The sequence below is a fragment of the Chaetodon auriga genome, chromosome 13, assembly GCF_051107435.1.
Source record: "Chaetodon auriga isolate fChaAug3 chromosome 13, fChaAug3.hap1, whole genome shotgun sequence".
Lineage (NCBI taxonomy): Eukaryota > Metazoa > Chordata > Actinopteri > Chaetodontiformes > Chaetodontidae > Chaetodon > Chaetodon auriga.
In genome coordinates this window covers 14,982,552-14,995,720 of record NC_135086.1, presented here as the reverse complement: position 1 = coordinate 14,995,720, position 13,169 = coordinate 14,982,552, and the positions used below count along the sequence as shown (strand labels likewise).

Below are 13,169 nucleotides of genomic sequence, written 5' to 3'. Positions count from 1 at the left end.
GGGAATGTCTCGTGTGGTGCACAGTCAATCCAAAAGAAAGAAAATCCAACATGGTTTATTCATACATGTGCAGTTCATGTAAAAAATTGGGTCAAAAAAATCTTAAAAGCTATACAATAAAAGCTTCACGCATGAAAACACAGTGGCTTGTAGAATTCCTCAGTTTATGGTAGAAGTCTGGGACGACAGCTCACCAGAAATCATCGTCTTCATCCTTGTGTGAATACGCTGCGATGCTGGGAAAACAAAATCAAGTTAATTAGTGAAAGCCTGAAGGGACAGAAAAAAGCAAAACCAAAAATAGTATTTCTCAATGTTCTCATACTTAAGACGACATGATTCCAGAACAAACAACAACATTGAACAGAGCAGGAGATGAGAAACCACAGACAAATGAAATGTTTTGGGAGGAGGATTACGGAGGCTTATGCCTTTATTAAACCTCCCTACTGTAACAGCATAGCTTCTGAATGAGAAAAGTTAAGTTGTTTCATTCTTAAGCACAGCCATTAATCTCTCCATCTCTTCTGTGTACAGCCATTTTCGTTACCTGTCGTCTCTCTCCTCAGACAAACTCTTTGCCTCTGGGCTCGTGTGTTGTGCTTCTTCTCTTGCAGGGCTCTGAAAAAAAAAAAAACACACACACAGGATCACTGCTTTTAGTCCAGTCACAAAACAAAGTTCTACAGGAGTCTCAGACAAATGTGTGCACACTCACCTGTGCATGCTGCTTCTCCCGAGCTTCCAGGACCATCTTCATGTATTTCTCCAGAGGATTTTCACCTTTCGACTCCTCCTCGCCGTTATCTGCCTCTTGCTTCTGTTCTCCATCTCCTCCTTTCTTGCTTCCAGTTTCTTCTTCTTCCTCTTTTTCTTGTCCAGGTTGCTCCACATCTTGCAAAAGCTGGTTAGACAGACTCTGTCAACATTCATTTCATCAGGACGATCAGAAAGAGGAGATTTAGAAGAACTTACCATCTCTTTCTCCAGTCTTTCAAGTTCTTGCAGCTCCCTCTCTCTGGCTTCCTCTTGCTCCCTTTGCCTTCGTTCTTGTCTTTCTTTTCGCTCTCTCTCCCACCTCTGCTCCTCATCCTCTTCATCTTCTCCCTTAGCAGATTCACCAGAGGTTTGTGGGACGTCTATAAAATATATGGATTGGCATGAGTCGAATCAATTGTCAGTGCGTGGCTTCAAGAGCCAAACATGAGCGATTCAAACAGGCAGACTGATGGCGTACAGTAGAAGATGGCCATTCTTGTTATCTGGGGTCAACTGAGTCGGTAATGGGGGGGGGGGGGGGGGGGAATAACGACTCACCCTCTTGGCCCTGCAAGTCTACCGGGTCTTCTGGGAGGTCCGGTAGGCGGGGGACAGCGGGGCCGTCAGGGGCCTCCTCAGAGAGAGGGATGGCAGTGTCCAGGAGAAGCTCTGGAATGTGGCCGGGCTCTGGAGGGAGACAAGCACAAAGAGATCTTTTATGCTCCACCATAATGCAACAGGGCCAGAGGACCGGCACAGAATACATAATCAGCTGCCCTTCATCTTCACCATTGTGCGGGGCCACTGAAAGGACACTTTGGAGGCCAGTCACACACTCATTAAAAAGCAGCCTTTCCAAAATCCAAAACCTCCACGCTGCTTATACTTCATTTTATTCCAGGGATTTTGTTTAAATGAATGATAATGAAAACAGAACAAACGCTAATGGATCACAAAGAAAACTGTGGGGAAAATGTCTTTTTTTTTAATATTTTGAATGGACAGATGAAACACACACACAAATAGATCACTTTGTACACGTCAAGCCCAATGACCCAACCAAACAACAACTCTCATGTTGTATTTGCAAACTGGAGAAGATCTCAAACCAGGTCTCACGTCACGAGAGGAAGAAGGTATTAAAGAAAAAACACCCACGAGTTTAGAGTACCTGACAAAATCCCTGTGAGATCCTCAAGGCTGATTTTCTCGGGCTGTGGCGAAGACTCTGAGCTGGAGGGGCCAGCCTGAAGCTTAGGTGGGCTGACAGAAACCAGGGCAAACATGAGGGCATTAGTATTCGCTATATGTGAAAGTGGATAAAAAATGATGTCATGTCCTTGCCAAAGCGATGCCAGATGGTACCTGGACTGATCTCGTGCTGTGCTCTTGAGCTGAGGACTCCGAGGTGGACTGAGCTCCGAGGAGAAGTCACCTGAGGTCGCCACCTCTTCGTGGGGGACAGGAGGGAGCGGTCTGTCAGGCGACAGCTCCGGGAACGCCACTGGAGACACGGTCGCTTCTATCAGGGGGCAAAAACTTCAAGTTAGACAACACAGATGAAAGATTATAATCCAAGGGCTGACGTGAAAAGGTGCTGACTGTCACTGACGCTGACATTGTGGAGCATTAATAAAAATAAGTAAGTGTTAAACATGCTGCATATGAGCACTGGCAACACGAAACTATTTCATTATTTATTTCTTGACACTTAAAAGGTTGGTGCATCTAATTCCCTTTGAAGTGTTTTCAAGGGGTAAAACATTTTTTTGAAGGTACCTTCTGAAATCTCTCTTTGAAGCTTTTTCTTGGATGAAGAGCGCGGTGTGGAGGACAGACGTCTGGGTGGAGGGCTGCTTCCATCCAGAGGGCCTCCATCTCTTAGAAACAGATCAGTCAATGAATGGAGTCTGTGGTCAGTGAAAACTGTGGACTGCGGTTGGTTATGGTCCTCTAGGAAGGTCACTCTTGGTTGCGCAGGTGTTGCTGTGTTTCTGGTGTCATAGGGAGCTGAGGAGGGGGTTCTGTTAGTCTGTGGGGACAGTGGTCTGTGTGAGACCTGTGATCTGGGCACTGAGCGTGGGTGTGGTTGGTGAGAGACTTGTTTTCTTAGAGGAGAGTCAGGGCGATGTGAAGGATGTGCTCCTTGTGGGGAAAGAGGTCTCGGGGGAAGCATGTGTGAGACGGTGGAGTGCACTGCCCTCTGCTGGTAATTCCTGTAAGCTCCCTCCAAGGTTTCAGCCTCCCTCAGCAGCTCCTGGATCCGAGCCTTGGCTTCAGCCACCAGCTCCATGTCGGAGTCTGGAGAGTCATTCCAAGGTGACTTGTACCCTGGCAAGGGCCCACCTGCTTCACAAACATCATCATAACCCACCCTGGCCCTCAGCAGAGCTCTGTCCACATAGATGTCAGGGGGAACCAGCTTGTCAGCGCTGAGCTCCAGGACTGAGCGATCAACAAGAGAGGGCTTGGGATTACGCAGCACTTCATTTTCAAGAGCTGCCATCATCACATGGGTTACACAAAAGACAGGGAGAGAGGACAGAAAAGAAAAGGCAAAGCAAACGAGAGGAGAGTTGAACACTAATACAGAAGACCAACCACCAATTAAGAGCACAAATAAGAAAAAAGGGCTGCTACAACTACTTTCCAAAAACACTTTACATGCATTTACACCTAGGATCTGCTAACTACAACCATAACAGGGCTTCCTTTCTTGTTTTTGATCAAACTGTCTTATACTAATTGAAGTTCTTTAAAATTTGCCAGCTTTTTTCCCTTTTTAAGATTTCATGGTCGATAGTGTAACATGATCCAAAAAAGGAAGCCAGTTCATGAAAGGCAGAAATAAAGTAAACTACACAAGTTATGCATCACTGATTGCACCAAACTGCATCATTACATAGAGAAACATACACGATTGGACACATGGCAGACACGCATGCCGGTCAGAGGGTACCTTGTTGAGTTTGGCGAAGCTGCATCTTAATGTCCTCCATGTGGTTCGTCGTCCACTGCAACTTCTCCTCACACGCCATCAACTGAGCGTTGAGCTGAGCGCAACGGTCCACCTGGAGGAAGCAGCAGACAACAGGACACCACAGAGCAGTTATTGTATGTGTAACTAGAAAACCACATTCCCCAAAGTGAGAAAAAAATTGAATGAGGGAAAAAAAAAGAAAAAAGAAAACCAGCTGATCACATAGTTTCCCACACTCAGCAAGAGGCTGTGATGGGACTGACCTCACTCTGGAGCTGTGCCTGCAGCACCTGTTTCTGGTTGTCAAACTCTTCCTCATCCAGCCTGCGAGCGCTCTGCAGCCTCCGGAGCTCCATCTGCAAGGCCAGCTGCTCTTTGGACGGCTTGCCCAAATCTGAGAGAGGGGTTATTAGAGTCAAAACATCACCTGAAAGTGCATCCCTTCTGCAAGGCCAGTGTACATTTCATGGGGAAAGCTATCTGATGAAAAAGCCCCACACAAGTTGCTCTGATTTAGGGTGTCATTTTGTCCAGTTCATGATTTTTGGCTGGATGGATCTGACAAGCATGTGAGTACAGCACACAGGGCTTAGCGCCATATCGCTGCCTTTTGTTAGTGATGAGAGGCCCAGCGCTCCCCTGCCTCATCCTCAAACAGGAAGAGTACTGTATCCCTCAGAGAGGTAAAATTTTGGCTGTCTGCGGTGGGTAAAGGGAGCCGTCTGTCTCTGCTCACTGTGCTCTCTGCTCCTCTTCACTCCACATCTCATTCCCATTCCCTCACTGGTTCCTTTTTAGAGAGCTGTCTGCAGAGCTACAAACACAGCACAGAGGCCCCCACATTGGCAGGCAAGACACATTCAGAAAGACTCAGTGGAGCCAGAAGCAGTGGGACAGACTAACATGAATGCTTCACAGTACACTGCATCTCCCACAGCTCACAACGAGCCCAGACTAAAGAACTCTGAATGCAACAAAGGAACTGGATTTATCTCAGTCATGACTACAAATACTCTGCACTGGTTCTAGTTTTCTAGGATTACATTATTATAAGCAGTAACAAGCGATAATAAGAACTTCCTTGTACATTATTACAGGATGAAAACCCTGACTGAGAGGAACATTGCAGCATGCTATGACTCCTGGGAGGTACTTGGGGACAGCAGCTACTCCTCACCTGCATGGAGAAGCCGTTTCTCCTCTTGGGCCTCCTCCAGCTGTTTCTTTAGCAGCCTCAGCTGCCCCTGCAGGTCTGCTTTCTCTACCTTTAAGCTGGGGTAGTCACTCACACTCTCCAGTCTTTCTTTTAACAGCTCCTTCTGCTGAGTCAGCAGAGAACTCTGCTGCTGCGCTGTGTCTAGCTCAACCTGCAAGACAACAGAAGAGACATGAAAAAGAGCAGGCAAAATACAGCTGGAGACATAATCAGATACTGTGCAACTTAAGAATAATACAGAATCACTTCACAGTGACTGATCGAAAGTTTAGTCAGAATACAAGCATTCAGGTATTTCGTAGGAGTGAAATGTTGCCTATTTACTATTGAAGAGGGTGAAGTTAACACTGCTGGATGACTTGTGTTGTTTACCTGCAGCCGTCTCAGCTCTGAACATGCTCTGCTGTGCTCCTCTAATTTGCCATCAATTACAGCCGACTCCTTTTGGATACGAGCAGTTTCCACTGAAAAATAAAACGACTGTAAACACGATAAAAAACATGGGAAATGGCAAACCACTCAGTAACTTTGCCTCAATCTAATTACTCACTTTTATTTCTGTTCTCATTCTCGGTTAGTTTCTCTGTTCTCTTGACAAACTCCTCTTTCAGCTCAAGCTGATACCTGATTTTATGACGACACGAGAACAACAACAACTTAATCACCACAAAATATCTTTAAATCCATCCGTTTTACAATAGATACAAAACAATGACATCCTCTGGTCACACAATAACAATATCCCAGAGGAGGATAAATACTCTAAACTTGGGAGGTAAAGTAAACTGGTGGTGACACTGTGAGCCAAAAACAAAGAAATGAGACATCTGTTAAAATACCTGGAAAGCTCATTCTTCAGCCTGTGGTCGTATGTGTCCTCCATCGTCTTCACTGCCAGCTCCCTCCTCCTCAGCAGCTCTTCAGTGGTCTTGACCTTCTCCTCTTGAATTTGACAAGTTCTATCATCACACAAACACAGGGACGTCATCTATGAAGCAGCTGTTTCGATGAAAGAGCATAACTTCCATTTAATAACATGAATGGTAAAAAAAAGAGAGAAAATAAATAAATAATCTTACTTTTCAAAAGCCTCCATTCTCATCCTCAGCTCATTTTCTCTGTTGCGAAGTGTTTCAATCTCTTTCAGGACGGACTGTCTCTGCATATACACATTTTTCTCTTCAATCTAAAGAAAAGACGAATACAGATAGCATCAGTTTCACTCTTATATTTAAGCTGCTGGATATTCTGCTGAGAGCCTGCAGAGAGCATGTCATCTTGGCAGTGATCTACCTCTTGCTGCTTTTGTAACCGGTCGATGGCATTTTTCTCCCGGTCCATGAGTGCCTTCGCCTTCATTTCGTAAGTCCTCTCCAGCTCTTGCTTCAGCTTATCAAATTCTTTGTGAAAGTTTGCCTTTTCTTCCATTCTCACCTTGGCAATTTCAACGTCTTTAAAATGAAGCATCTGAAGAAACAAAAGACACAATGTTGAGGGCACATAACTTGCAGGTAAACTCCACATAATAGAATTCATGCCTTTTAAAACCTTGTTTATTGCAGATATGAAACACTGCTGTGCTTTGTACAGTTTTTATTTACTCTACTTTGTAGAAAAATATAAGTACCTTGGTGTTCATTTCTGCTTGCATCTGTGCTTCAATTTCTTTTCTATAAGCAGCCAGTTTTGACTGGGACGAAGACCATCTGTCCCCACTATAAGTGAAGCTCTCGTATTCCTTATCAATCATCTTCATCTTCTCAACTGTGTACGGGAGAGAGAAAACCTCAGAAATGGTGCATTGAAAGGCATGTGTGTGTGTGTAGAGTACAATTTAAGACCTTCTCTCATCATACCAAGAGACTCTCCATAACTTGTTATGCTGGTTGTTTGCGTGTCAGCGTCGTGGCACAGGCCGTGAGTGTAATGGTGTGTGAGCTGTGTTAGAAGGCTGATCAGGAACCCTAGCAGAGAAAATATATGAAATATATCAAGCACAGGCTTCAGGGGCAGAAGCAGTTTTATTAAAGGGAGCAGAATGCTGCACATACCTTTATCATCTTTGTTTGATGACTGTAAAAAAATGAAAAACAATATTATTGCTTTCTTATTTCTCCTTATGTCAAGAACAGTATTCTGCAAGCTTAATCATATAATTAATTACCAGGGATTTATAAAGGGCTGATTCAGGACTAAGTCTGAGAAGCTGAAGAAGGTCCGCTTTTGTGGAGATCTGCCAAATTGGATCAGAGACCAAAATCTTGATGAATCTAATGTGCAGTGATGATCTTTACGCTTTAAGCTGCGGTCAGTTAGACAGACGCAGTGTATCTCACCTTGTCTTTGCATAGGCCACTTTCAGGGTAGAATACAGAGAGGCTGTACTCATACCCAGAGGTGCGGAGATGATCGGCCACTATGCTGTTACAGGCTGAGGCCAAAAGGGGCTCGGATCTCACAGGTACCGGTCTGGGAACTGGTTCTCCTCCAGTCAAAGGCGGGTGCCTTAACTCGTGGATGAGCTGATTCCGCAGCTGTGTCTGAATCCGACCAGAAGAGTGAAAGAGGAGAAGGATGAAGGGTCGAGCTGACATGAGCTACAAGAAGCAACAGCAACGTCTACTTACTTTGAGAGTATCGAGCACTCCTTTGTTTTTAAAAGTTTGGTAAAGTCTTTTCCTCAGCTCATCTGGGGATAACGTGTCTTCCTTTGCCGAGGACATGACTGCAGAGTGTTGTTTTGTTTCTCTTCCTGGCAGAAGAGAAACAAAAATACAGTCGACAACAGCACAGCAACGCGAGCAGGGCCAGCTAAACAACAAAATGCTCAGTTTTCAACAAGTTTTCAGTTTTCTAACCTGGCGTTAGACTGTTATCACTCTGTCTTCTAACTCCTTATACCACAAGCATCTCAAAAAACAGAAGAGATTCTCTAGTTACCAGCCTAACGACCACAAAGCGTCTCGGCGTCCCTTTCGAGGAGGTGTGCCTGTAACATTTAAATCTGTCAACGGAAAGTCTTGCTCCGGGAGTCCCACAGTTATGACGTAATAGAAAGGCAGAAATTTTGTGTATAAGAAATAATGACAATAATAATTAACATTGTTATTAATATTACAAAATGAAATGACATTTTTATGCAACGACGATTTCTATGCTGTCTATGCTGCCTCTAAATCGTTTAACAGCAGATAACCGATAAACGTATTTGGCCACGTGACCATGTCGTCATCTTTTCGCGACTGATCTCTCTACTCTCCAGGAAGTAAAATTAACAGGTAAACAAACGTCGCATATATCAAAATTAACAGGCTTTCCTTCTTGACTTTCGATGCATTCGTATGATCTTTCTAGTCGTAACATTTTAACTTCAGTCTTACAGAATAACTTAAAGACTTAAACGCCGCCAAGTGTGTGTAGAGCACAGCGGCTAACGTTAGCTTGATATCTTAAAGGTTCATATCGTTTGTCAGATTGACGCCGATATCTGGGACGTTAAAATCGTTCAACCTATTTTGTCTGGTTTTAATTGTTTTCAGGACAGTTTGGCTTTGCTAAGACAAGGGGCAAACGATGTCTGGGAGCTTTTACTTTGTCATGGTTGGTCATCATGACAATCCTGTATTTGAGATGGAGTTCTTGCCAGCTGGGAAGCCTGAATCAAAGGTAACGTGGATTTATTGATAACACCAGCGTTCAGGATTTAATCTTATGACTACACTGTCTAAAATGTAAGATGCTTCAAGGTCACTGCAGTTTATAGGAAATAGGAAAACAGGAAGTTTGATCTTTCATTTTCCACAGGATGACCATCGTCACCTGAACCAGTTCATTGCACATGCAGCCCTGGATTTGGTGGATGAGAACATGTGGCTGTCCAACAATATGTACCTGAAAACTGTAGACAAGTTCAACGAGTGGTTTGTGTCTGCCTTTGTGACCGCAGGACATATCCTTTTTTCTATTTCATTTGATTCTTCTCTTTATATTCCCTCACAGAGTGCTTTGTTGCGGGTAATCATTATGACATACTTTATGAAATATTACCAAACTGACAGACACAAGCCGTTTTATAGATTATACAATAGAAAAAAATCATCAACAGATTGATACTGAAAAAAACTACTCCTACTGCCATTATCTAACATTCTAGTTTGCAATTTAATGTATTTCTTAAAAATCATTCACATCTTTGTCATTCTGTATTGTCTTAATCAACAAATTTCTTACCAGGGCTTTATTTTCCTTAATTGTTTGCCATACATATAAGATTCATCATGCTGCACGATGTGCGACAAGAAGACGGAATCAAAAACTTTTTTAATGATGTATATGATTTATACATTAAAGTAAGTAGTCTATATGATTCGAATAACTCGGCCATCTATTTTTGCCGTCAGTGTTTTGAGTTAATAATTTATTCTGTCTTCCAGTTTGCAATGAATCCATTCTATGAAATCAATGCACCGATCCGGTCTACAGCCTTCGAGAGGAAAGTACAATTTCTTGGAAAGAAACATCTCCTGAATTAATCACCTCACATGCACCAGGATTTCAATGCATCTTGTCTATTTGTTGTATATATACCTAACACACTTTAATGTGTACATGTTCGTCTTTTCCTGTTTAACACATGTAAAATGTATTGAACGCAGATATGGATTTTCTATAAAACATTTTCTTGTATGACGTAGTTTATGAGGTGATGTTTGTTTCTTAATTTCTTTGATTGGCTGGGCTGTGGATATGATTGATTATCAATATTAGACCTTACGGCATAAAAAAACATCATGCTATCTACCTTTTAAGCATTATATCATTGTAGTGGTTAGAAAGCACAGCAGCAACATTCAGTTTAGTTCACACATTAGAATAATAAACAGAGTTTTCAGGCAACAAAATATACTTAAAGAGACATTTCTCAGGGGTTTTATTTATCATTTGGCATACCAGTAGTACAACTTTGAATATAACTGAAATCTGAATGGGAAACAGTTATGGTAAATGCTTCACCATTTTAAATAGTAAGCTGTAGGAAAAGACTTTCAACTGAAAATATGTAACCAAAACAAAAAAAAAGTTAGAGTGCTTCAAGGATCAAAACCATTATCTTAAACAATAAACCTAATAATAAGGAAAAAGGTTCACTCAATCTTGGCTGCTAATTCATTACACTGTCCTCAAGGAAATAATGATTCAGTGATTTTTAAGGTAAAAACAGTTTAAAAAATACAAAAGTTTCCAGAAACTTAAGTACACCATATGCCATGCATGTTATCTTTGCTTTAATTTGTATCTTCTGTTAGGGATCATGGCCCACAGGGCTGCCAGCACATAGCCATAATCGACTCACTATGCAGAATGTGCACAAACAAGAACTAAAGGTGCAATAATCACAACAAGCCTCAATTTGTTAGTTACACAAAGTAGTGCCTTAGCTACTTCATAATTCTCAGGAATAGGGTTATTGGGCTGTATGAATTAATTATGCAGTTATTTTCTGAATATAAACACACAGGTCATCACTCTATCTGCATTCTTACATTTGGGAGTGAAGTTGATCGCACTCCCACGGTAGTGCACATCTACACATGTATTTTAAGAGTCACAGAATGGAACGTTCAGCTGTTTGACAGGGAAGTGAAACTTTTTTTTGCCTCTGTTTGATCATGACTTATTTTTAGTTCCACACAGGTAGTCTTGGACCAATGCAATATATGGTTTATCTTTCTGTTACTCCTTCAAAGCCTGATTTTGAACGATGGCAGACTGAGTGAGTGATTAAGAGGTTTCATATTTATTTGTAATTAGATGGAGGTCAACGTAATGTTCCCCCTTTCTCTTCAAACAGGAGTCCAACTATTAGCATTATCAAACCATCAACAGTATCACAGATAATAAAGCGAGTAGCGTCATTTGTTTAAATAAGATGTCACTACAGTATTGTGCAACTACAGCCTCATCACATAACAGGCAGAACAGCAAATTGATGTTAGTGATAACTCCTGGACGTTATGAACAGCAAGTGGCAGCAGAGCGAGGCTTTCTGTGGAGCTTGACAGTGTCTGTGGGGATGAGGTGGTCCGTTCTTTCATCTAATGCCAACACTCTGCGCACTGCCTCCTCAAAGGCCACTGCGACGTTGGTAGCATCCTTGGCACTGGTCTCATAATAGGGGTAGTCGCCGTTCTCCTGGCACCACTGCTGAGCCTCCTCAGTGGACACCTGCCGCTCTGACACGTCCAATTTGTTGCCCAAGACTACAAATGGGAACTTCTCTGGATCCTTGACATCTGCGTAATAGATGAACTCTTTCTTCCAGTTGCCCAAGTTGACAAAACTCTGGCTGTCATCTACACTGAAGGTGAGCAAGCAGCAGTCAGAGCCGCGGTAGAAAGGAGTCCTCAAGCTGCGGAAGCGTTCCTGGCCAGCAGTGTCCCAGATCTGCAGGGTAACCTGGTGGCCATCTACCTCCAGTTCCTTATTGAGGAACTCCACACCAATGGTGTGGAAAAGATGTGCATCAAACTTATTGGTTACGTAGCGATTCATGAGGGAGCTTTTTCCCACACCACCATCACCCAGCAGAATGACTTTCAGCAGGGATGTCTTTGTTGTCATGGCTATTCACTCCCGATCGACCACTTTGAAATAATTTACCTAATTGAGAGATGCAATGTGCAAAGGATAGTTTGATTATCTAAATAACACCAGTTTGAAGCAAAATATTGTAACTAAGAACCACTTTAAATTTTACTGCAGAAGCAATTTTTGATCGATCTTTTATGTTTGACTCACCCCTGGTTGATATCAGCCTCCTCCAGTTTTACAGATCATGTGCTGTTGACCCTGGTCCTCGGTCACATGCTCATTTGTTTAATGTTGATGTGAGCAGCCATGTAGGTAACGTTCAACCAGCTGTAACACAGTGACAGACAACCAGTTTCCTGATTAACAGATGGCCCAGCACAGCAGTTACTGCTGAGAAGCCCCATTGCAATTTGACACAAATCTGCTACCTAACGCTCAATACATCGTTTGTAAGCACTCTATCGAGGTAACTCGTGTTAATTTAGCTTGTAGCATATAACGTACACAATGGTAAAAGAATAGCTGTAACATGCTAGCGGAGAGGGTCTGGAGTGTGGGTTTTCAGATAGCCAAGTGTTAGCTATGCTAGGCTAACACGAAAAGGGAAAACAAGGGAACACAGTCGGAGTTAGGTTAATGAAATTTGCTAAATTCGCTAGCTCACGTTTACTGGCAGGCAAGTTTGCTAGTAACGTACCTTGCGAGTCGACCAGACCTCTGCAGAGTGAACAACAAATAAACGACGAAATAACTGAAATGATATTAATTCATATATTTGACAGTTCCTCGCCTTAGCATGGACCGAGACAACGTCAGGTCGCAGCGTTTCCTGGTCAACTCCAAAGGCTCGGTGCTAACACAGCTACCTGCTAACAAGCTAACGATACATGGACAGATTCGGATCATGTGATCTTGCCAGACAGAAACAACCGACAACCGCTGAGGTAACGTTTCAGGCCCTCACTACTTATACGCACAATATTACTCACAAACTACACATTATTCTGTCCTTATTGAGAAAAAAAATACAATATTTACTTTTAAACCGAGCGAGACTTTCGTTCGTGTACGGGTGTTCGCTAGCCCCACCGTTAGCTAGCTACAGCGTCTGTGCATCGACAGTACATCGATTTACCTCGTCATGAGCATCTTCCCTGTATTATTGATGCACAGCCAGCAGAGAGCGACATTTAGCCGTTATCTGCTATCATCCCAGCAGCAAAACTGTGACAACAACCACTCAACATCACCGAAAAACGCTGGACGCAGTAGATAAGTTATCACCGAGCTAGCCACGTATTGCATTGTAACCAGATTTGTATTGAGATGTGCAGCGAAGGTAATTTTACACCACAAAAAAAAAAACAAAAAAAAAAAACCCAGCATCAACATACTCAAGTTGTAAGAAGTCATCCAGTTTTCTTTATTCTTCTGTCGTTCTCTCACCAGCTCTTTCTTAGCTTTTCAGACAAAACAAGTCTCTTTCCCTTTTTGATGCGGATCTACTTGATCATGAAAGCATACTTTTCACAGTCAAGTTGGGTGCCATTGACTACCACAAATATTTTCTGTGATAAACGACCAGCCCTGGCATCCATAAATTTATGGTTCATTTGTGGTGGC

At 42.7% G+C, this 13,169-nt stretch overlaps 3 protein-coding genes across 4 annotated transcripts; 1 reads left to right on the top strand and 2 right to left on the bottom strand.

Moving 5' to 3' along the window:
* Positions 1-39: 39 nt before the first annotated feature.
* ofd1 (OFD1 centriole and centriolar satellite protein) lies at positions 40-7,955 on the bottom strand. The gene is made up of 23 exons (XM_076746308.1): positions 7,814-7,955; positions 7,583-7,707; positions 7,292-7,495; positions 7,120-7,188; positions 7,007-7,028; positions 6,812-6,919; positions 6,583-6,719; positions 6,249-6,422; positions 6,035-6,141; positions 5,795-5,914; positions 5,506-5,579; positions 5,328-5,419; positions 4,917-5,106; positions 4,003-4,133; positions 3,719-3,830; positions 2,539-3,258; positions 2,125-2,281; positions 1,931-2,022; positions 1,318-1,446; positions 976-1,139; positions 719-904; positions 551-621; positions 40-236 (listed from the first exon to the last, which is right to left on the bottom strand). Exons 2-23 carry the CDS (start codon positions 7,676-7,678, stop codon positions 191-193), a joined length of 3,201 nt encoding a protein of 1,066 aa, XP_076602423.1. The 5' UTR covers positions 7,679-7,707; positions 7,814-7,955; the 3' UTR covers positions 40-190.
* Positions 7,956-8,179: 224 nt separating this feature from the next.
* On the top strand, positions 8,180-9,648 carry trappc2 (trafficking protein particle complex subunit 2). The gene is made up of 5 exons (XM_076747198.1): positions 8,180-8,233; positions 8,495-8,621; positions 8,760-8,904; positions 9,219-9,304; positions 9,389-9,648. Exons 2-5 carry the CDS (start codon positions 8,529-8,531, stop codon positions 9,485-9,487), a joined length of 423 nt encoding a protein of 140 aa, XP_076603313.1. The 5' UTR covers positions 8,180-8,233; positions 8,495-8,528; the 3' UTR covers positions 9,488-9,648.
* A 208-nt stretch (positions 9,649-9,856) lies between these two features.
* Positions 9,857-12,699, bottom strand: rab9a (RAB9A, member RAS oncogene family). Of its 2 annotated transcripts, none has more exons than XM_076747197.1 (3): positions 12,585-12,699; positions 11,754-11,873; positions 9,857-11,615 (listed from the first exon to the last, which is right to left on the bottom strand). In XM_076747197.1, the coding sequence occupies exon 3, from the start codon at positions 11,574-11,576 to the stop codon at positions 10,968-10,970; it is 609 nt and encodes a 202-aa protein (XP_076603312.1). In that variant the 5' UTR covers positions 11,577-11,615; positions 11,754-11,873; positions 12,585-12,699; the 3' UTR covers positions 9,857-10,967. The 2 variants fall into 2 exon arrangements, with proteins under 2 accessions (XP_076603312.1, XP_076603311.1); XM_076747196.1 differs by having other exon boundaries at positions 12,244-12,681.
* Between the last annotated feature and the right edge of the window lie 470 nt (positions 12,700-13,169).

Bases quoted from the DNA above. Each gene is read 5' to 3' on its own strand.
- ofd1 (XM_076746308.1), bottom strand. From the start codon at position 7,678: ATGTCCTCGGCAAAGGAAGACACGTTATCCCCAGATGAGCTGAGGAAA. The intron at 3,831-4,002 runs GTCAGTCCCATC...TGCTTCCTCCAG, and splicing joins AGGCACAGCTCCAGAGTGAG to GTGGACCGTTGCGCTCAGCT. The intron at 905-975 runs GTAAGTTCTTCT...CTGTCTAACCAG, and splicing joins AAAGACTGGAGAAAGAGATG to CTTTTGCAAGATGTGGAGCA.
- trappc2 (XM_076747198.1), top strand. From the start codon at position 8,529: ATGTCTGGGAGCTTTTACTTTGTCATGGTTGGTCATCATGACAATCCT. The intron at 8,622-8,759 runs GTAACGTGGATT...CATTTTCCACAG, and splicing joins CTGGGAAGCCTGAATCAAAG to GATGACCATCGTCACCTGAA. The intron at 8,905-9,218 runs ATATCCTTTTTT...TGTTTGCCATAC, and splicing joins TGCCTTTGTGACCGCAGGAC to ATATAAGATTCATCATGCTG.
- rab9a (XM_076747197.1), bottom strand. From the start codon at position 11,576: ATGACAACAAAGACATCCCTGCTGAAAGTCATTCTGCTGGGTGATGGT.